Source organism: Neopsephotus bourkii, unplaced genomic scaffold, assembly GCF_033783945.1.
Source record: "Neopsephotus bourkii isolate Nb327-2 ecotype Australia unplaced genomic scaffold, CSIRO-AGI_Nbou_v1 NB_168, whole genome shotgun sequence".
Taxonomy (NCBI): Eukaryota; Metazoa; Chordata; class Aves; order Psittaciformes; family Psittacidae; genus Neopsephotus; species Neopsephotus bourkii.
Window position 1 is genome coordinate 3,091,926 of NW_026900684.1, and position 21,567 is coordinate 3,113,492.

Here is a 21,567-nt window from a genome sequence, read left to right on the forward strand (position 1 = left end):
AACATGACTATTTCTGTTCTTTGTGTATTTTTGTTAAAGAAAAAATAACAAAGAAGCTAAATTAAACCCCAAAGTTGCAAGTTGTTGTATACATTTCTTGAGTGAAACGGTCTTAGCTTCCATTACAGTGCCTAGGGCAGCAGAAGCAGGAGGGGGCAGTAAACTGCTGCTAAAACCAGATGTCTCTATCTGTAACAAAAGTAAATTAACCTTTTTGTCTGGATTGAGAAAACCTTCAGATCAAGTGCTTTCAGAGTTGACAGGTGAAGGCTAAATCAATAAACAATTCATCACATTCAACACTTTTTCCCTATAAGGCAGACACAGTAAGACATAGTTGTTGGGCTTTTCGTTTCTAAACAGCTTTGTTTATTTTAGTCAACAGCAGGCACAGGCATTCAGGCTCTGGACAGACATCCACGGGATTTAGCTGTGCTTTTGCAATTGTAAAGCAATTTCCAGTGTGGAAACGCGGATTGTCTTGCACAAGGGACATACCAAAAGCTCATTAGTTAATGACTGTAAATAGCCTACACTGCCTTGCTCCACATATGCTAAAGTGGGACAGGGCTCATTAAGCAAGTAAACTTACTTATTTTTAAATGACAAAGTAATTTGATTATGGCTGTTACACAACTAATTCCAAATAAACCTGAACAACCCCCTACCAGATTAAGGTGCGACCTCAGAAGTACATGATATGCTCTTAATGGTACAGACTGTATTATTTGACTTGGTTTAACTGCTTTATATGAATCAAATGTCCCAGAAGCTGCGTATCACACTATACAGGCATTTTCCCCTGATCTAATTCACACTGTTATGTGATTGCATGATGGCAGGGATTTTTTTGCCATGCGCTATGTAACACGCACAGTGACTGCCACTGAGGTACAAAATCAGCGCATTTGTTCTTTGGTGAAATAAAGTAGTTCTTAACAATATTTACTGTATTAGTATTTATTTTTTTGAGACAACAGAATAATCCGTATTAAAAAATTGTTATTGGGCCAAGAAGGAGCTTCAGCAGAATATCCTTACATTAGTGAAAAGACATTTTTTTGGCTCAGATCTCATTTTAGGTATTGCCCTAAGACCTCATTTCTGTGAGTAGGTATGACACCTGGTAGGTTATTTTATAACAGGTTATCTTTGACATATCCTTACACTGGAGAACACTAGCAATTCAGCTTAAAGTGCTTAGGGTACGGTTCTGTTATTCATTCCTTCCAGATGGCCTTCTTTCACCCAGTATTTTTCGTGCTCGATAAGTGCAATTTTAACTCCTGTGTGCTTTAGAAGTCTAAAAGCCCCAACCAAATAAGAAAAAATAACAAACCCACAAGCCAACAACAAACCAAACCAAGAACACTGCCAAGACTGAAGAGATCTAGAGCCAACTGCTGAACTCATTTGTCAGAAATGGCTGAAATCAAACCAGACATTCATTAGTATACATTTCTTGTCAGCACAACTGCTGGTCAGAAAGCAAGAAAGTCCACTGTGACAGCGGGGCCCCCACTGTTAGAAGCTCATTGACATTTCTATGTAGCCATTAGATTTCTGAAGAGAGGAGTCTAAGGAATCTTTCCAAAATTACTTTTTCTTGGATGACCTCCAACTCTGACAAGCAGCTTCCAACATAGGAAAGGTAGAGGACTACCAAGGGCTACAGGGATCTGGGCACTCCCGCAGGTAAGTCTCTGTATGGCCATTATCCACCTCCATCAGCGTTGTGCACACAGTCAGCTGTCAGGCAGGTGGGAGGAAGCAGAGAAAAGGGAAAGAAAAAGCCTCATTACAGCAATTAGTGGAAAAACTCTCTCTGATACTAGATGAACAGTTCAACTTAAAATGAGCATTTATCTTATTCAGTCAACAACATGCAAGTATGCACAGCTTGTGTCCTCAGCCAAGAATGATGCTTCCACTTAATACAGTAACTAAACTTTACCATTCAAAAACTCTTCCCATCCTTCTAGTCCTTCCCCCTCCAAACACCAACACCTCAAGTTCAGACTAAAACATCTTGTGTTGCAAGAAAAATGTGCATGTAATATGCCCTAAACCATGAGGTATAGTAACTTGTTCCATGCTACTTATAAAGGCATGTATCACAGGTTAATTCAGGTTAGAAGGGTCCTTCAGATGTTCATAGCGCAAATGCTGCCTCAAACCAGAGCCTGCTAGGAGAAAAGGGCTCAGCCTGCTCAGAGTTTTAAAGGTGTAGGGCCCCTGGAAAACAGCAATTACCTTTTGCTTTTACAAAGTAAGCATGGAATTTGTTTCACTTTTATGCACGTTTTCACCTAAAAAACTCTGAATGTACCACTGTGACCTCCTCCTTAGACATACAGTAGGTTAATGGTCTGCCCCCCACTCTAAACCTTCTGCAGAAATAGAAGCATTACCTTGTTGAGGACAGGCTTTGTAGAAAGAACGTCATAAATTGCTGGTAAGGAGAGGTTCTAAAAAGAAAATAATACATTGATGGTAAGGGATATTAACCTGTAAGTGTAAATGCTCAAACCTGTAACTTCTTTATTGCTCAAATAGTTAGTAAGATACAGCTTTAAGAGTACATCGTACTTGTACATCTTGAGATCAGGAGAATATGGGTTGCAAAAACCTGAGCAGACTAGATCTCAGTACAGCACAGGACATCTTGAGTGTCAATGTTTGCTGCCTGACAGCATGTGTTTGCATTTCACTGGTGTTAAAACAGCCCAGGAAACACTGAAAATCTCTCTCTCAAAGTATCTCCTGTTTAACCTCCTGCATATGCAGCTGCAGAACATGCTTGAGGGAAACCCACCTACATGAAGAGAAACTCTAAAACTAAAACCCATTTGTGTGAAGAGCAGCTGGTACTTCATTACCCAGGAGCACAGACAAATTGCCACAAAACCATTAGCCACTTTTGTTATTAGAGCTGTGCTTGCAAATGCCCCAACTGCTCCTGCCGGTGTCAGATCAGTACTGAAGCCTGGGAGCTTCAAAGCAGCAAGAAGAGGTATTGGGAAGATGTTTACCTCTTGTGTTGTCTGGTTCAGGCATTTCATTGCAGGTGTTCTACGATTATCCAAGATCAGTGGAGGCTTCCAGCGATCGTAGTTCGTTTCCAAGACGTACCACGTACCTTTCTGGATGTCAAGGCTGGAAAAGAGGTGTATGTTTGTGTTTTGCTTCTCTAAGTATATAGTAAGTACATATATAGTACATACTACATACAGGCAGATTTTTTTTTTTTTGGGTTCCTGTGGAATTTTTTGACAATGCTGAAGTGAGTTCTTGGACAATAGCAGTCATGAGAAACATGGGATGCAATTATTGTTGGAACCTATCCTCTTCTGGAAAGCCAAGTCAGGTGTCAGGTCAAGCATACTCACTCCCAGATATCCAGAGTGGCTGTCCTGGAACGAGTTATCACACACCCTTCTCCTGATTTTTTTCCACCCAGTATAAAGTAAGCTGGAGCCAGCAGTCTTGTTTTTGCCAGTTTGTCTTTTGCATCCTGGTAACTGCAGATAACAAAGTAGTGCTGGACTATTAAACATCATAAATGGTTGAAGTACAGAAAAAGGAGTTTCACAGACCCAAGAACAGTTCAGTAGCTGCACCTTTCTTTCCCTTTCATGCACATATGAGAAGGTTGTATTACAATGAAGAAATGCATTTAAGCAAAGCACCTCTACTCACTTTTGTATTTAAAGTATGGTTGTTGGGAGGTGCTCTACACTTTTCGTCATCTTATTCCTGGTTTAAATGTACATGTTGTGTCATACTCCATCTAATTCATTTACTGTGTGAGAGCTTTCGTTGCTGTTTACTTCCTAAAAAAACCCTTTCAGATGTGTTTTGATGCAGAATGCTGCTGTTACACACTCAGATGCCAATAGGTTCATTGGAACAAATACATCAGAGAAAACAATTTGAGGAGCTCTAAGGAATCATACGTGATGCTTCTCCCTCCTCCAGGCTACCAGCAAAAACAGAACTATTTAATGTTAAGGCTTCTAGGAAGGTATCTGTATCATTAGATACCAAGTGATAAGATCACTAGATAGATCTACGATGTTCACGCCAGTTGAAAGCAAAGTAGATTAAAGCAGCAGAATATTGAGTGTGAGTGGGTGGGGGAAATACCTTGTAGCATTCTCTAGAACTGTTCTTGTAAGAAAGCCCATCCACATACCATCTCTTCTACCAAGAAACCATTCGAACATTCCTGCAAAACAGCACTGGTTACAATAATTTGTTTTGAGAAGGTTCACACATGCTATTCTCACTCTCACAGCCTCTAAAGTGAACTCTGTTTTATCTTCTTCATCTGTAATCTTTTCACCATTTGTGTGCCTGTTTATTAAGCTAACCGGTATGCCCAAGGTCTGGAGAACTTGTACAGAAATAGTGAAAGGAATAAGCATTACTCACCAACATAACCACCATCAAGACTGAAACGCTCATTCATTGTCAGAGTGAACAAGTCCTGAAAAGCATTAAACAAGTCAACATCCATTTATCACCAGCCCACTGATGACAGTAATAAACAAGGGGTAGCACTGCAATTCACATACCAGTTGAGCTTCTTGTTCACTAGACTTTTCCCCTTTGGGCTGCAAGATTAAGCCCATGCAGAGAAGAAACTAATTGACCACTGCTTGAGGAAGTGAAATGGTAATTCATAGTCTTCCAGTCTGGCACAGCAACCCAGCAAACCATGCTTTTATGCTAAGCAGGTCAAGCCTGTGGACATTTTTCTGTTGGTCCTTGCTGCATCACAGGTTTACCAGTTTTCCTTCCCCTACTATATATTAACTTCTTCCCAAACCTCCGAATATTGCCTCAGTTTGAAGGTAGGTATTTCAGTCACAGTGCTAAGTACACCCTGATAGGTTATTGCTGTTCACATGGCCATGCAGATGTATGCAGTTCAACATGCAATGCAAACTCAAATCCCAGTCCAACTAGTTTCTTTTGAAGGAATGTGGAATTCAGCTACACTGGATCATTTTCAGAATGGACTGCTCCCAGTTTATTTGACCAGTAAAAAAATAAATGGATACAATGCAGGGATTTATGCCAGAAATGCTCTGCTACAAAAAGGGCCACCTACTATAGAGGATAAAAGCCAGAGCATGCAGGAAAGAAGGAGTTGTGGTAAGCTGGAGACCTTGGCATATTCTCCACAACTGTTTTATAAGGACTTAAGATAACCCCCAAATTTCAGGGGCCTATTAAAAAAGGAAATAATAAAAAAAACTTGCAATGTAGGACTCCTTTTCCAAGGATTAGAGAAGGAATTAAAATAGCACAGCTATGCCATTTCACCTCTGGGATCACAGCAGTATCCGTTTGCTAGCAAGAAACTCCAACCACTTGAGCTCTTTGTGCTCACTCTTGTTTGTAGTCAGAATTCAACGTCTGGCATTGGGTTTTTTACCTTTCTTCAAACAGCTATACAGTATACCAGAACAATTAAGATATCATTTATTAAAAACCATCCCAAGGCAGAGAGTGAAAGCAGGCAAATTTACATCTTAAAAGGAAGTCCAAAGTGTTACTAACAAACTGACAACCCTCCCTCCCCTTACTTACTGGTTTGACTCCAGACACCATGCCTATGTATCCTGCAAAGTTTGTAGATTTGAATACTGTTTTGTTGTTTCTCTGGAAGTCCAAGTTCACCACTATGGGCTTCAGCTCCTGAGTTAAAGTCCAGGAGTTATTTTTAACATCCCACCTGCAGAAGACAGTACAGCATTTGAAACCTCCCTCCCTCAGCAGCTTTTAAAAACTTCCCTTCACAGCACACAGATTTCCTGTGTGTGATACCTGTCCTCTAATCTTACTCATGTCAGCCAACACCACTGCTCAGCAGTTATGGGAGCAGCATCAGCAACGGACAATTAGGAGGTCTAAATGCAAAAGCAGTCAGTAAAAAGAACCAAGTTTTGTTTGAACCAAGAGCATATGCACTACTCGGTGTTAAACAGCACACCCAATACAGCTGGTTTGCTTTGACACACACAGCTTTCTTCTATTCCTGCTGACAAAAGGAAGCTGCTACAAGTACTCCCTCTGACATCAAACCTACTGTATTCTGAAAGCATGTGCAGCTTGTTCTGCAGCAGAATGATCCGGTTCCCTCAAATCCTGACTTTTCAAAGGGAGAAAACAAACCACACACTATTGGATTTGCTCTACCCTAAGGAAGCCCCAGTCTAGTTTGTAAATTAAGCCAGAACAGTTTGTAGGCTACAGGGTGCTAAAGTGCACTTAGCAGACCATTAAATTCTGTGGAAACAATCAGGTTCTGTGAGCAGCTTTGGAAGTTGCTTTAATTTTCAGGGAGCGTGTTCCCAGTATTTCTGACTAGTGTGAGAACTTCAACACAAGCCAAACCAAGGGATAGGGGATAGGTGAGGTCACAGCTGACAACATTAAGAGTTTTTGATAGGCAGGTAAGAATCTTAATGAAGATGGACACTTAAATTCCATCTGGGCAATGAGAGCCGTCTGGATGTGTGACATTACACAATATACTGGGATAATAGAACTACATGATCACAAGGTATGAAACGAAAAAGAACAGAATCCAGCCCTGGGCACCAAACTAGAATTTATATCCAAATGAATGATAATGTCAGATCAGTGGAGTACAAAGCACTGGCTTCTGAGTCATAGTCATGAATGATGGGAAGTGCCAGTAGAGCACAGTACAGTAACTAAGGGAAGAATTTAGGTGAAAAAAAAGCAACCACAAAACCAAGCCTCAATCCAATCCACATTTCTTTGCATACACTACAGTTGGTGCTTCTGTCCCACCATTTAAAGAACAAACCATGCCTCGGAGATACGGCTACATGGACCTTTCTTTGGTTAGTGACAGTTTTAACTGGAGCTGAGAAAACACGAAGTATCACAGAACACAACTGTTTTACAAAGTCATTCTTGACACACTTGCAGTAGCTTGACATAAGATCAGCAGAACTACTCTTTTGTTGGTTTTTTTTTAGCCCTTTTTTCACAACCTGCAATCCAGAATTACTTGTCACAGTTCAAACACCCAATTCATCATTTACACTCAAAGAATGCATGTAGAAATTTCAAGTTCAGCTTTCTCTTTGGGTTTAAAAATAAACAAACACAAATAATGGAAAGTGTGGTTACTTACCCAAGAAAAAGCCCAAAATCCAAGTTTCTGGCATGGTACAGCTTCCCTGTATAGCAATAAAAAAATTAAATACAATTTTCTAAAGAAAGAGACATAAACTTCAGCTTAGAAAATCAGAAAATAAATAAGCAGGAAAAATACCATTGTCTAGTTGCACTTTTCATAAGCCCAGTAAGAGGGAGGGGGGGGCGGTTGGATTAACAAAGTGTTTTGCCATAATTGAAATCCAGTAATCTTGTAAACTGCTGTCCATCTCAGCCTGAGATGCTTTCCACATTATCTTAATGCAATGCTACTACCTTGAGCTTCCTCTCAAAGTGAGATGTTCATAAGCCCTCTGAGAACCCCATAGACATTTCCTGAGCTGGAACAGGTACAGACAAGGGCAGCAGAACTGAGTAACAGAACAAGTCTTTTTCTTTCTTAGAACAGGCTATCCATTTTCATAAGCAGTATCTAGGAACTAGATGCCAAACAGATTGCACTAGAATCCCTCATGGCACTGAGAAAGTATCAGGTGCCTGGCTGGTGTTTCCTTCCACTAGAAAAACAAATCCCAGCTACTGTAATCCTTGAGGGTACTTTTTCCTCTTTTTTTTAACCTCAGACAACTGTGATCTCTTGCTCTCTTCTCAAGAATACCTTTTTATTATCATTGCTTTTAGTCTCTTCTACCAGACCTTCTTGCCTGCAGTTGAGAAGGACTATGTTTGTGTTAATTGACCCAGACCCTTTCCTACATATAGGATTCTTATGTAAATTCTGGGTTGCATTACCTGTTTTATCTTCCGCCACTATTGATGTACATACAGTAAAAATTTCATAAAAGATGTTAAAAATAACAATTTCCCCTAGAACAAAAAGAAACAAAGTTCAATAGCCTGAAACTTTTGCCATAAACAGAGAAAAAAAAAAAGGTAAGAAAAAATATACTGCAAAGTTCAACATTCTATGATATTTTTCTTAAGAATTTTGGTTTAAATCTCATTTGAGCATTGAAATGACTGTTTCACCAAAATCAAGAGCTTCCTGAAAGGCAAACAGAAGGATCAGAATCCTTTGGTCTTCTGCTTTACTATACAGAAAACTGACAGTAATTGCTATTTCCTCCTCTGGAAACTTCAAAACAAGCTATAAAATTCACTTTAAAGAAGAAATGTACTCTATGTACCACTCTTCCACAGAAGAGCTGCTGATAAGCACCAGGTATACTGCTCCTGTACGGGCGAAGCAGTGGAAGTAGGTCTAGGGACCTTATCTGTCACAATTCTGGAAGAATTCAGTGTCTACTTCTCACTGGAATGGCATTCTTTTTCACAAAGTGTGGAAGGAAGGCAGGAGGATGTGGCAAAGGATCACAAGTGAAAGAAAGCACAGCATGAAACTAAGCCTTGCCTTCTTGGTATGTCAACAGCAGCCATACAGCTGAACGGGAAACCAATGAGAATGAAGCATTTCCCCCGAATTCTGGCACACAGGAACTGAAACTTGCTCCATTTCCCAAAACTCAGGAGTGAGAAGCTACATCTCTACAGAGAATTTCCAGCCTGATGAAAGGCTTATGTGATTTCTTGCCATTCTCCTCCAAAATACTGTTTCTGGTTTCATTTAGTTTGACATGCAATTGATTGCTTTATCTACTTCATTAATAATTTATTTGTTATAGTCACAGATGACTACAACTATAGGGCAGATTGTACGCATACTGATTTTATATGAGTCTGGCTTTTCACGATGTTAGCAGAGTGCTGGAAACTATTACCCAAAGGAATCCCGGATGAATTTGCAATCCCTCTAAGTTCTTCATTGAAAGGATAAGGAAGTGTGGCTGTCAGGTGAACCTGAAAGGAAAAGTTTTGTACATTGTTTGTGCAAATCAATACTCTTCTGTTACTTAAAAAAAATCTCTCCCCAGTAGTACACCCTTCTTGCAAGTACCGAGTACTGAATTCCTCTGCAGCTTGTAGAACTTGAGGATGACAAGTATGCAACTGGGGAAAGCAAAAACTATTACTTATCAAAATACTGATGTGTGAACAAAGAGGGAGTGTCACGAGGATGGAGCCAGGCTCTTCTCAGTGGCAAACAATGACAGGACAAGGGGCAATGGGTACAAACTGGAACACAAGAGGTTCCACTTAAACTTGAGAAGAAACTTCTTCTCAGTGAGGGTGACAGAACACTGGAACAGGCTGCCCAGGGAGGTTGTGGAGTCTCCTTCTCTGGAGACATTCAAAACCCGCATGGACACGTTCCTGTGTAAACTTATCTAGGTGTTCCTGCTCCGGCAGGGGGATTGGACTAGATGATCCTTTGAGGTCCCTTCCAATCTCTAGCATACTGTGATACTGTGATAACAGAGATTAGCACAGTATCTTAATTATTGTTAGCAGCAGCAGCCAGAACAGAGTGCAGGACTCCTACATGCTAGAAGCTCAACCAGAACTCAGCTTGACTTTTTGGGAATCACCACCTTTCAAACAGAAGCATTATTACTGTAGATGCTACCTTCACATCAGCCCTGCTCAGGCACACAGGGATACAAATGAAGCATGGCCAGTGTGACCTAAGGCTGCTGTGAATAAAGATGGGGGACAGATCTGACCTTATGCTGTCTCTAGTGCTACACTGTGTTCCCCTGTTCTGATTTCATGCCCAAGCCTATTTTAATCAGAACCAAATTAGTTTGTAAGGTGAGACCTGATCAGTTGTCCCTCTACTCAGGTATTTATGACAGTTTTCAGAACCTGATTTTATGCTACCGTTTAAAAGCAGTTGAACATAGCAAAGAGAATTCCAGTGAAGTGTTTTGCTACAGCAATGTCCTGATTTCATAAGTAGCATATGTCTGTCCTGACTGATCCAAACTTGAAAAGATCTTAGAAAAAATCAGAGGAGGCAGAGATGTGTACATTTTAGGTTTGATGGTTTCAGAGTAGTTCAGAGTAGGCAAGAAGGCAAAATTTCAGAGTAACTCTTTGAAACACCATTTTTGTTCTGGAAGAATTATCACTCATGAAATACTTAACTGCCAGATTTAGCGGCACTCCAATTCTGGTAGTCGAGCATACGGTAATAAAATTCTTAAGCTGAAAATACTTACTATTTTCTTATCCACTATGTCAACAACTTTGCCACTGGGAAAGAAGGTATTTGCTATATCTTTAATATTCTGGACCACAGTCTTCAGCTAAAAAGAACAAGAGCTTTTACTGAGTACATCTGAAGCATTAGGATTGCTACAATATTAACAGAACTCCTGCAAAAAATCATTTTGGTGAAAAATATGTATTTAAGGGAAGTGCTAAATGTTGTGCTCCTGCTGAGAAAACCACCCCCAACTCCTCATTAAAGAGTCATTCTTCAACCTTTATTCAAATAGCTTTCTCAACTAGCTCTGACGCGTACTTCTACCAGAGAAAAAGAATTACAAGGAAAAGCCATCTTTGTCTTCTGCTCCTTTGATCACGTTTTAATACGCTGCACTCTTCTCTCTTTAAAAATGTTAATTAAAAGCTCTTCACTTAAGCACTGATGTTCTGGAAGCCAAAAAGACTCAATATATTTCTTACAGAAGTACATGCTTTCCATCTGTGACATGTGAATGGCCACAAATAGAGTTCCACTCCATGTGATCTAACTCCAAAGTACGTGAGAGATATAACCTGTCAGAATTCAAGGTAAACCTGAATCTTCCAGCACTTCAAATAAATACTACAGTGTAAGTAGAATTTGTCTGGCCTTCAGAGCTGAAAGGTCAAAGTTAGCAGGGATATAGCAAAAATCCCTGGCCTTTTTTGAGAAATTAAACATTACTGGTTTGAATTTCCAGCAACCTTCAGAAGAAACTGCTCTAAACAGTCTGAAATAGTCTTGAGTATTTTAAAAATGATTTCTGCTCTGTAAGCACCAGTGATGGAAGCAGCATCCCTGAAAGGCGCAGGAAATCCACTTCAGCATCTCCTGCAGTGTTTTGAGAGAAGCAGGGATGTGCAGAGAAGGGATGCTGCCTCTGTTTCATTTTGCTGTGGCTGTCCCTTTTGTGTACTCCTCCCCTCTTTGTTCTGTACTGCTTCATGAGTAAAGGGCTTTGATAAATGAAAGCCTGCTTTATCCTGCACCAGTTTCTATTTCTCTAAACGTCTGTGCCCCTACACTGGATACTGCAAGCTCAAGAGCTGAACAGAATGAAGTTTTACTCAAGAAATTATTTTAGTCTAGAGTCAATAAAAAAGTCAAGTAGAAATGTTATCCTTTTCAGAGGACTCTGACACAGGTATTCCTTTCCAAACGTTTTTTCAAAGTACAGGCCATGAGCTTCTTTTATACCTCCTAAGATTCAAAGCAGGCTCTGAATTTCATACCTGTGTCTTTTTGTCACGCATCAAGTTATCCCATCTTTTGCTGGGAGGTAAATCAAGATTTATGACATACGTGGGTATGTTCCCTTTGAACCTGAAAGATAAGTACCAAAGTTTATATTTGAAGGAGGCTTTGAAAAAACATTTAACAAAACAGGTGCTTCCCACCTGTAACTAGCATTTTTTAGAGATGCAAGGGAACAAGTTACTAAAAAACCCCAAAACTGTTCAGACTTGCGAATCACTACTTTTCTGTCATTTGTTAGCCACGCTGAATCGGATTACTTACGTTGGCCCTGAAGGAGGGTATGTTTTAGTCCTGCACTCTTCTCCATACTGTAAAGACAGCAAACCATTACAATTTAGCTTCTTAGTAAAAACACTATTACTCTATCAGCCTTAGATTTGAATTAAACCTCTAGGACTTATCAACTAATTCAGTTCCTGATGAGTTGATAATAAAGAGAGTCTTGGGACTTTGGAAAGGGTGCAGAGGAGAACACAAGAGGTAGGGGACAAACAACAGCTTAGTCCAAGGCAAGCACAAGTTTGCCATAAATATACAGATGCATTTTTACCCCGTGTGATTCAACAAAGAGTTGAATAAGCATATTCTATAGACAAGCTCAGAAACCTTAAATCTCAGCATTGACCAGTTTGCTCATAATCACATTTTATAGCATCATTCATAACTATGCTTAGCATTAAGCTGCATTGTGCAGCTGCAGCAGAGAAAGCACAATGAACCCTGGGCAAATTACTCAGTGCAATGAGCTACATAGCATGACTTCTTATTTAGTGTGGGAAAGTGCTGCTGAACTGCTGCTACATATTATGAGAGGCACATTTCAGGAATATAACTAAAAACTAGTTACCTTCATTCCTGCGAGCACAGCTACTTACAAATGAAAGTTTGAGGACTGTATATAGGCATTCTCAAAGTGAATGCAAGGATGTTTTCCCATCAATCACATAAAGCATGCACATACATATGTAAACATATGCATATATATGCCACAATTATAGCCTCATGTTTTATGCAGTGAAATACAAGTGAATGCCTACTAGCCACACTTGTGCTTCAAGCCAGTCGAGAACAGACCAGACTTGGTCCCCAAGCTATCAGAACAGATCAGTAAGCAACTAAGAGCACAGTATGTCCCACTAGGAAAAAGGAAAGGTACACATGCTATTCCAGGACTCCATACAAAACCTTCCAAGACACAAGTGTTTGGGAGACAGAATAGAAATAAGAGTATTTAGCGATCATTCCACCACTCCCCACACAGACTTTGATTTCCAATATTTATTTTGCTTTACTAACTATATTACTTATGCGTCCTTATAATGCATTCTGGTTCCATGAAAAACTGACACAACATGTCTAGTAGCTACGTATCTATCTGGACAAAAAAAGCTAACTAAAGTCCATGTTCTCTTCGGGCTCACCACATTATCTGTTTTTAATGCATTAATCTTGAAAACACAATGCCTTACACAATGTCACGAGCTTCAAACACTGGCATAATTTGTTGCAACTAGAAACAGGAATTTGAAAGTGGGACTGGTTTCTGTGTGCTATCATGTGTTCTCTTTTTGTATTGTTTCCAGCTGCTGAGAAAAAGCGTGGGATGAATTTTGGTTCTCCTACATACAAAGCGAAGGTATAGGACCAGCAGCTGTGTGTGTTTCCTAGATCTCGCCGTACTGCAGTTATAGCCTTTGCATAGCTGGAAGAAAAGGTCAAACAGAAGAGGCCATTTAATTTTCAAAATGAGGAAGTTTCAAAACAAGGAGGATAGGGGGTGGGTATCAGATGACTAATTAGGCAACAAAAGTCAGAGTCTTTGTGCAAAGGCAAGCAAAAGCTTAACAGTACTAATGCAACTGTCTTGTGAAATTTTTCACCCTGCAATACTAAAGTCAATCAGAAAAAGTGACATTACATACACACACTAGTGCAACGGATGCACAGATCTGGACCTTCGTGAGATACCTGCTGTCAGAACATGCTTCTTGAGAGACAAAGCCTGTAACAAAAAATTCTCTGCAGTGGATGAAAGTTCAGTCGATCTTTCTGTACACCCCACGTGTATTCAGAGGAAACAGTGGCAACCATGCAAACTGATTTCAAAGGATTTTCAGTGGTGTTCCACGTGCCAAATGTTATGTCACTCCTGAGATTTTAATCTTGTATTTGAAGCTATTTTTATCTTGCAAGCCCTTTGCAACCTAAGCCACAAAAAAGGTGGGTAAAGCAACAGCTAAAGGAAGAGTTATGGGAAAGATACAGAGAAAATGTTCCCTCTTTACATGTCAGTGATTTTAGACTTCTCACCTGTCTATAAAGCAAGCTAAAGAAACCAAGAATCCCCAAACCAACCCATATACCTTCCAAAACTGCTAGCATTGCTTGTGATATCTGATGAAAGCCAGTATTATTAACAGTTTCTTTAGGTAAACTACTATATGCTGGCACATAAGCAGTAATTAAAAAAGATGTCAAGACAACCAGAAAACTAGAAATGTTTTGTTTGTGAACAAAAAAACACTGCCTTCTGCAATCAGCTGAAGACTGACTGCAAACTTCTCCTGCAAGTTAAAGATTAAGAGACACCTAAAATACTTTCTTACAGCAACAGAAAAGCTATCAGGCACTTTGTCACTGGCCTGAAATGAACAGCTATGGAGTTACTGCTTCGGTCAGTGAGATCTTCCCCTCTGCAGAGGTTTGACACTGGAAGAGGAACAATAAATGCTGTCTGAGAAGCAGGAGCAACCTTCCAGGATGAGAGGATCGCCTTAAGTTTCCAATGTGACAAGCCAGAGAGGGTGTCCCAGAAAGAGCCAGCAGAGCTGGCTCCAATCAGGAGGTCATCACTATAGACTTGCTTTTCAAACATGCACTGAGATGCCTAGGAGGAATACAGCTATTCTTGAGTGGTGATTAAAACCTCTTTTTTTTCTTTCAAATTTGCATGCACGTAACAATACAAAAATGGATGTGTGGCAGCACAGGACCAAAGAAAGAAAGAGAACACAGTGGAGGAGAAAGACAACATGGTATGGGGAAAGATGGAAACAAGAATTAAAAATGGAAGTAGCACAGATGATTTCTATTACAACTGATCATATAAAAAGAAAAAAAAAAAGGTAGACCAGAACAGGAACCAAACCAGCCAGAAAACTGCTAAGATTAATTGCGACCTGGGAACAGAATATCAAGTGATGACAGTTATTATTCACTCTAGTACAGAAAATTAATGCATGGCTTAATGACTGCCGAGTTAATATTTTAAAACTTAGCCTGATTTCATGAATATGAAACAGGTGGAATGTACTCCCCCAGTCTGAGGAATGCCAGTGCTTTCCTTATTACTCTCAGAAATACTTCTGAGGTGGACCATATCCGGCATCCTTCCTGAATATTCAGTGTTTCCCATCTTCATATTTAAAACTAAATACAAAAAGACCCATTTGAGCTACAAACTAAGGTTCTACAGTTTAAGGACATGGCATTCAATCTCTTTCAGGCAAAGTAATCCGTTGCATGCAGCATCGTTCTGTCTATGAACTCTGTGGCCTAATACATTTTTCTCCCTGCTCCTCTTCCCCTACAGGACGATGCCAGTGCAGCACTCTGTCTGCCGCAGCAGTCCCACCGCTCTGCACCTTTCTGAGCAAGGAAGCTGAGAGTACTCTGGCAACGATGAAGAAATGGGGACCAAGCCAACTTAAACTGCAGCTTGGACAAAAAGTTGAGTATGGCTGAGGGGGCCTAACCAAAAGCTAAACGGACTGACTGCACCACTGAGATGTAATTCATGGCATTTAGCTTCCATGTTCCTGGTTAACGAAAATCCTGTATAGTCAGGGCAGTAAGGGAAGATGGGTCACCCGGATGTCCACAGTCCTCCAGAGCCTTTCCTGCAGTTCTACCTCTCCCAAAACCCACACTCATTTTACTGAAATCAATATAACTTGCTAGGAAAGGTCTTATAGCAAACACAAAAGAATACAGGAAGTAGTATGTTCCCAAAATATTTAAAAATCTAATATAAACTGTATTTAAAAACAGGATGCAAAACAGTATTTTGAGATCCAGAGATATTTAAAAACCTGTCCTCTTCCCAGAGGATGAGAAGATTGGGAAACTGAAGAGATCAAAAAGTGCTTTGAAGCTTTGGGAATAACGAAACACTTCAGGAAGCAAGAACAGCAATTTACGTACGCAGGAGATGGAAGCCAGCAGGTCCCAAGTAACTCCCCCCCCCCCCTCCCCTGACCTGTCAATTCCACCAAAAGTTAAATATTTCACCTATTCAGTTAAAATAAAAAACAAAACCAAACCAGGATACCCCAAGCGCACCTGCTCCACACTTCTAACCTTGGGTACAGCTATAACAAATGCACTGAGCAGATTCAAAAGCGTATGTAATTTTAGCAAGGCCTTCTCAAGTTTCCTTCTGAATATCGCTGCTTTGCTGTAACATTACAATATTCACATTACAGATGTGTATGAAACTGAACGCGGGGATGAGTAAGGACTTGTAAAGCACACCCTATAAACGCCAAGACTTGTAACCGCAACCAAAGCTGTCAGAGGAGCCATTTAGAAGTTACAAAGTCCGTGAGGGGAACCAGGCGCTACCTCGAACCCACACGCGTGAAACTAAAGGCCTCCTGCGTGGGGCCGGCTGCCCTCACACCGCCCGGCCCCGGCCGCCTCCTCCCCCGGAGAGAGCCGGGAGCGATCCCCTCCGTTCCGCGCTGGCCCCCTCTCCTCCCGCCGCCAGGCTCACCGGGTCCGGCGCCCAGACGAGCTCCGCCGCGACAAGGAGTGCGGCGGGGCACAGCAGCGCCCAGCCCCAGCCCGCCATCCTGCTTCCCGGTGCGGCGGCCCGCATGACACGGCCCCGCCTCGCCTGTCAGAGGAGGCGGGCGGCGGAGGGAGGGCCGGGGCGGCGGCGGCACTGCTGCCCCAGCCCTCCTTGGTGTTTTCCAGTCATAGTTCCACAAGAGAGAAGTCCTGCACAGGAAGATCTGAACTAAAATGGAGTCTCTTAGGTAACGCTAAAAGCAAAACCCGTGGCACTTGTTTTCACTTCATAAATACTGTAATTACTCTGCGTCCTCGGGAGAATTTTAGGCAGGTTTTTATGGTGACGACAGGTGCAAGACAGGTGCCTTTGTTAGGAAGATGGAGTTTTCTCCATCTTGCCTGCTCGAGAGCGCAGGAAATGGGCAACTGGAGAGAGTCTAATGACAGAGTATGAGTATATACCCATCTAAAGCACATACACCAAATAGTTTGGGTTGGAAGGGACCTGGAAGACCATCTAGTTCCAACACCCCTGCCAATGGGCAGAGACACCTTCCACTAGACCAGGTTGCGCCAAGCCCCATCCAACCTGGCCTTGAACACTGCCAGGGATGGGGCAACCACAGCTTCTCTGGGCAACCTGTGCCAGTGCCTCACCAGCCTCATAGTGAAGAATTTCTTCCTAATGTCTAATCTAAACCTCCCCTCTTTCAGTTTCAAGCCATTCCCTCTTGTCCTGTCACTACCTCCCCCAGATGTCCAGTAGGCCCCCTTTAGGTACTGGCAGCTGCTCTGAGGTCTCCCTGAAGCTGCCTCTTCTCTGGTCTGAACAGCCCCAGCTTTCCCAGCCTGTCTTCATAGGAGAGGTGTTCCAGCCCCCTGATCATCTTCATGGCCCTCCTCTGGACATGCTCCATCAGTCTACATTCCTCTTATGTTGGGGGCCCCAGAACTGGATGCAGCACTGCAGGTGGGGTCTCATAAGAGCAGAATAGGTAGGGAGAATCACCTCTCTTGACTTGCTGGCCATGCTGCTTTTGATGCAGCCCAGCATTCCATTACTGATTATTTGTTTACTACTATATGCAAATCTATTTGTTGTATTATCACATACAAGCCAGCAGCAGAGTAAGGTGCATCCTCCAAATAGCTTACAATAAAAGGTATAATTTTAGTGTGAGCAAATGAACAGGTAATGAGTATATACGTTAGCAACAGCTTTTGGAAGCACCATAAATAAATACTAAAAACCTTCTAGGATGCTTGCGTTTTAGCTTGTGTCTCGAGCTTCATGCAGTGCCCCAGATGTGTCACATTTTTAGGCCCACATAAAAGAAGTAATGCAGTCTTTCATATCATGACTTAACTGGCTGTGCAATTAACTCTTATAAAACAAACCAGGGGTGGTAAGAAAAGGAAGTCCTTGGTTGATTGAAATCTACATTGCATTGCAGAAATTAAGAAACAGGAAAGGATAAAAGAAACGCGTTGTAAGATGTGAAAGCCTTGGGCAAAGGGAGGGCATGCAGCAGTGTGTAGGAAGGAATCATCTCAGCGTGGAATTGCACAGCGCTTTAGAGACCAAGGCAGAAAGCATTAAGTACTGATGGAAGAACTTACAGAACCAATTAGGGGATTCAGGAAATGAGGAAAATTATAGCGTAACAGGAGAAACCTGGAGATTTTCATGGGAGTGTCTTTCACACATAAGAAACTGCTTTGTTTCCTTAGGGCTCAGGCAAATTTTTCTGGTTGAACACAAATACCAGGCAATAATTCTGCATTTACACACAGGTAACTGAACATACTATTGCAGTCTAATGTGAGAAATAGTCAGATTGAGTTCGTCCTGTTATTTTCTAAACATCTGCAATGCCTTTTGCTTAGCTTTCACTTCTGGAGCAGGCAGCATTTAGGTGCCTTACTGCAAGAGAAACTGTTGTTTTTGCATATCAGGGATGGGGCTTTGCAGTATTAAGGCTTTGTAATATTAAGACTTTGCAATATTTGGGCTGGGGCTAAGTTACTAAAAGAACAAAACAAAGGGCTTGAAATATCATGACTTAAACAGGCACACTCTGTAGTTAAAGACAATGTCATCTTTGGGTGACAGACACACTGTGGTTAAAAAGAATGCTATCTCTGTACAACTTATGAAACTAAGTGGGTGCAAACTGGTTCTATAGTTAAACAGTCAGCTGAGGTACCACATGTCTGCCAGAGAGTTATGAAACTGAACCATAAAAGGAGACAAATAAATAAGAGGAAGGGGGTACGAAATTGAGTGAGGGGAGATGTAAACAGAAGCGGGACAGTTAGCATGTAGATTATACATGCTGGATAGGCTGTAAATCTTGGAGTACCCAACCAATGAGGAAACAAGGGAGGGAACAGGGTAGGAAATACAAATCAAAGTTCTGCCTTTGCTGTGTGTGCCTACTTGCCAGGACAACCGTTTTTGCAAAAGCTTGAATGAATAGCTGCTTCACTGTTTTATCTAGAGACCATTTCTCACACTATCTTTATCTTCATCTACATGCTTTACCATCTTTAGGACATTTTTAACAGTAGAAAATAAACTATGACTTTGGAAAATTGAAAGCTTTGAATGCTCTGACAACAAAATTATGCCATCGTCACATTAAACATTCACAACTTACTTTTTTGAAGCCTCTTTATACTTCTGGTTTAGTTCTTTCAGCAATAAGGAAATTTTTGGCTTAAGGAATCACTAACATACTCCAGCACCCGTGTTTGTCTGACTATGGCTGTCCCACTGCTTTCCTATCAGAATGCTTTGTCTCCAGAGTCCACACCAGTACCATTTTGTTGTCTAGATTTCCTCCATCAATTTTCAAAAATCCAAGTTAAGTCAAAAGAAAAAAGCTTTGTAAGATGTGCAGCTTTACTCATTAACTGTACTAACAGCTGGTGACACACCTAGTACTTCATGTCTACCCTCTGCTTTGTACTCGTGTCGTACTGTATTACTATTCCCCTGATTTGTGCCTTCCTCCACAAGGAGAGGCTGCACAAATTACTTCCCCTTTTCTCTCTGCTTCAGCTACAAGTTGTGCTAACACTACTCCTAGACATGGTATCACCAAGACTTCATTAATACCTCCAGTGGGAAAATATCCTAACAAATTCCTTACAGCAACAGTTCAACAGACATACTGATCTTCACTGTTTTGTCATACCTTTCCTTTCCTTTTCTGGAACTAAAATTCCAGTAAATTCCCCAGACCTCTGCTTCTGTGTTATGTCAGGCAACATTTTCTTAGCAAGAATCTAGTGTATCATTAGTTTCAACACAAAGGGTGACCCAATTGCTACTACAGTATCCTTATTCCCTGCAATGCTGCTTGTCCTTTGCTGAATCCAGTACTACTTCTTAGGACAATGTTACTTCACTTGCTGTAGCATTTCTTTTTGTTTCACTTATTGCAAAGTTTATAACAAACATGCTTCCATTACTATCACTTGGACCTACTTACAGCACCTACACCTTGCATTCTCCTATTTACACTGACAAACAGGAAATAGAAAATTCCTTTCTATTCATGAAAGGAAAACCACATAGTGTCACATCAGTCTATTTCAACCTTCAGCACTCACTTCAGATGCATTTAAGATTCACAGTGATTGTGGATCAGTGACACCTGCAGTGGACTGCCAAATAAATAATTACTCTGGCCTGCAGCCTGCTCCTTGTGTTGCCACCTTTTTCCCAGCATTTCCAGGAGTAGTTTTGGCATCAGGGCCACTTCCAGGTCCATGATGCTGGTGTTTAAACCATGACAGTTGTACACCAGGTTACTTACATTTCTGGGGAGGGACATGTGCTGTGGTACTTGTAACCAGAACCGAATCCTAATACCCAGTCCTAGACCAAACTGAGGAGCTCTGGGAAAAAAATCAATTATTTTTCTTTGTTTTTCCTGTGATAGCACAACCCACAGCTATGCTGCATTTTCTTCCAAGAACTCCTCAGACTCCAGCTAGCAACATTTGCCAGCAAATTGTCTCTTTAGCCCTAGCTTTTGGCCTTCTTCCTGAAAATTCAGCACTCCCTTCTGTCACACCTAGACATGCAGAATGCATCTTTTCTCACAATATAAGAACTCAAATTATGGCCTTTATTAACTGTGGAAAAGGCAGCATACCCCTCTTCTTCACAAAAATTGAGTCATAGAGCATATGGAGATACACTGTGATTGTAAAGTCTCTAAACTAAACATACAATCAGTTTCATCTGCTTGGCCATTTCTGCTACTGGTAAAAAATTCAGCCTCACACTCTGCCTATATGGTTTGCTGATTGACAGGGTATCTATTCTTATTTGAGAGCAATCACGTTATACACAGAGTTCCCTGGAAAAGCCAACTATTCTCTTTCAAGACCACTAAAAGACAGGGAGCTTTTTTCCCCTGTACTACATCACTGTACAGGGCTTAAGTAATATTGCAAATAACTTAACATTGATAATTTACACACTTTTAATTTTCCTTGGAGCCATTCACTTAATACAAGCCAAATATCCAGAACTGATACAATGAGATTTTATAACTGGGTTATCAGTATGTGAGGGAAGTTTAACATAATTCTGGAAACACCCCCTAAAAAAAAATCAGAATCAAGGATCAGTTCTGCTAATTGCAATTTCTTTCTGAAAATGTTTTAACAGAGACTCACTACAAACATGTTGACATTCCCAGCAATTGCCTGCATTCTTGAAAGAATGCATAGTTAATAGAAATTGACAGGAAACAAAGATAAAGTGTGTCACGAGGATGGAGCCAGGCTCTCCTCAGTGGCAAACAATGATAGGACAAGGGGCAATGGGTACAAACTGGAACACAAGAGGTTCCACTTAAACTTGAGAGGAAACTTCTTCTCAGTGAGGGTGACAGAACACTGGAACAGGCTGCCCAGGGAAGTTGTGGAGTCTCCTTCTCTGGAGACATCCAAAACCCACCTGGACACGTTCCTGTGTAAACTTATCTAGGTATTCCTGCTCCGGCAGGGGGATTGGACTAGATGATCTTTTGAGGTCCCTTCCAATCTCTAGCATACTGTGATACTGTGATAACTTCCAGTCATTCCTTCTACGTGCTTAGACTCAAAGTTTTGTACTAGAACAATAAATAAAAATCTGTGAAAACTTTAAAATGAAGCCATTGAACTGGTAAAAAAGCTCAAGTATT

At 41.1% G+C, this 21,567-nt stretch overlaps 1 protein-coding gene across 3 annotated transcripts in view; it reads right to left on the minus strand.

Annotated features, from left to right (window-relative positions):
* Nucleotides 1-337: 337 nt before the first annotated feature.
* ASAH1 (N-acylsphingosine amidohydrolase 1) overlaps nt 338-21,567 on the minus strand; it is a 1,168,835-nt gene continuing 1,147,605 nt past the window's right edge. The window contains exons 2-15 of one of the 3 annotated variants that reach the window (XM_061371382.1): nt 16,341-16,422; nt 11,828-11,874; nt 11,542-11,632; nt 10,281-10,367; nt 8,940-9,018; nt 7,954-8,028; nt 7,178-7,223; nt 5,599-5,743; nt 4,435-4,489; nt 4,147-4,228; nt 3,390-3,521; nt 3,033-3,156; nt 2,412-2,468; nt 338-1,749 (exon numbers count right to left, since the gene is read on the minus strand). In XM_061371382.1, the coding sequence (XP_061227366.1) occupies nt 1,660-1,749; nt 2,412-2,468; nt 3,033-3,156; nt 3,390-3,521; nt 4,147-4,228; nt 4,435-4,489; nt 5,599-5,743; nt 7,178-7,223; nt 7,954-8,028; nt 8,940-9,018; nt 10,281-10,367; nt 11,542-11,632; nt 11,828-11,874; nt 16,341-16,418 (1,188 nt within the window). In that variant the 5' untranslated portion in view covers nt 16,419-16,422 and the 3' untranslated portion in view covers nt 338-1,659. Of the gene's footprint in view, nt 1,750-2,411; nt 2,469-3,032; nt 3,157-3,389; nt 3,522-4,146; nt 4,229-4,434; nt 4,490-5,598; nt 5,744-7,177; nt 7,224-7,953; nt 8,029-8,939; nt 9,019-10,280; nt 10,368-11,541; nt 11,633-11,827; nt 11,875-16,099; nt 16,172-16,340; nt 16,423-21,567 lie in introns of those variants that run through there. The other 2 variants (XM_061371389.1, XM_061371394.1) reach the window with 2 other exon arrangements.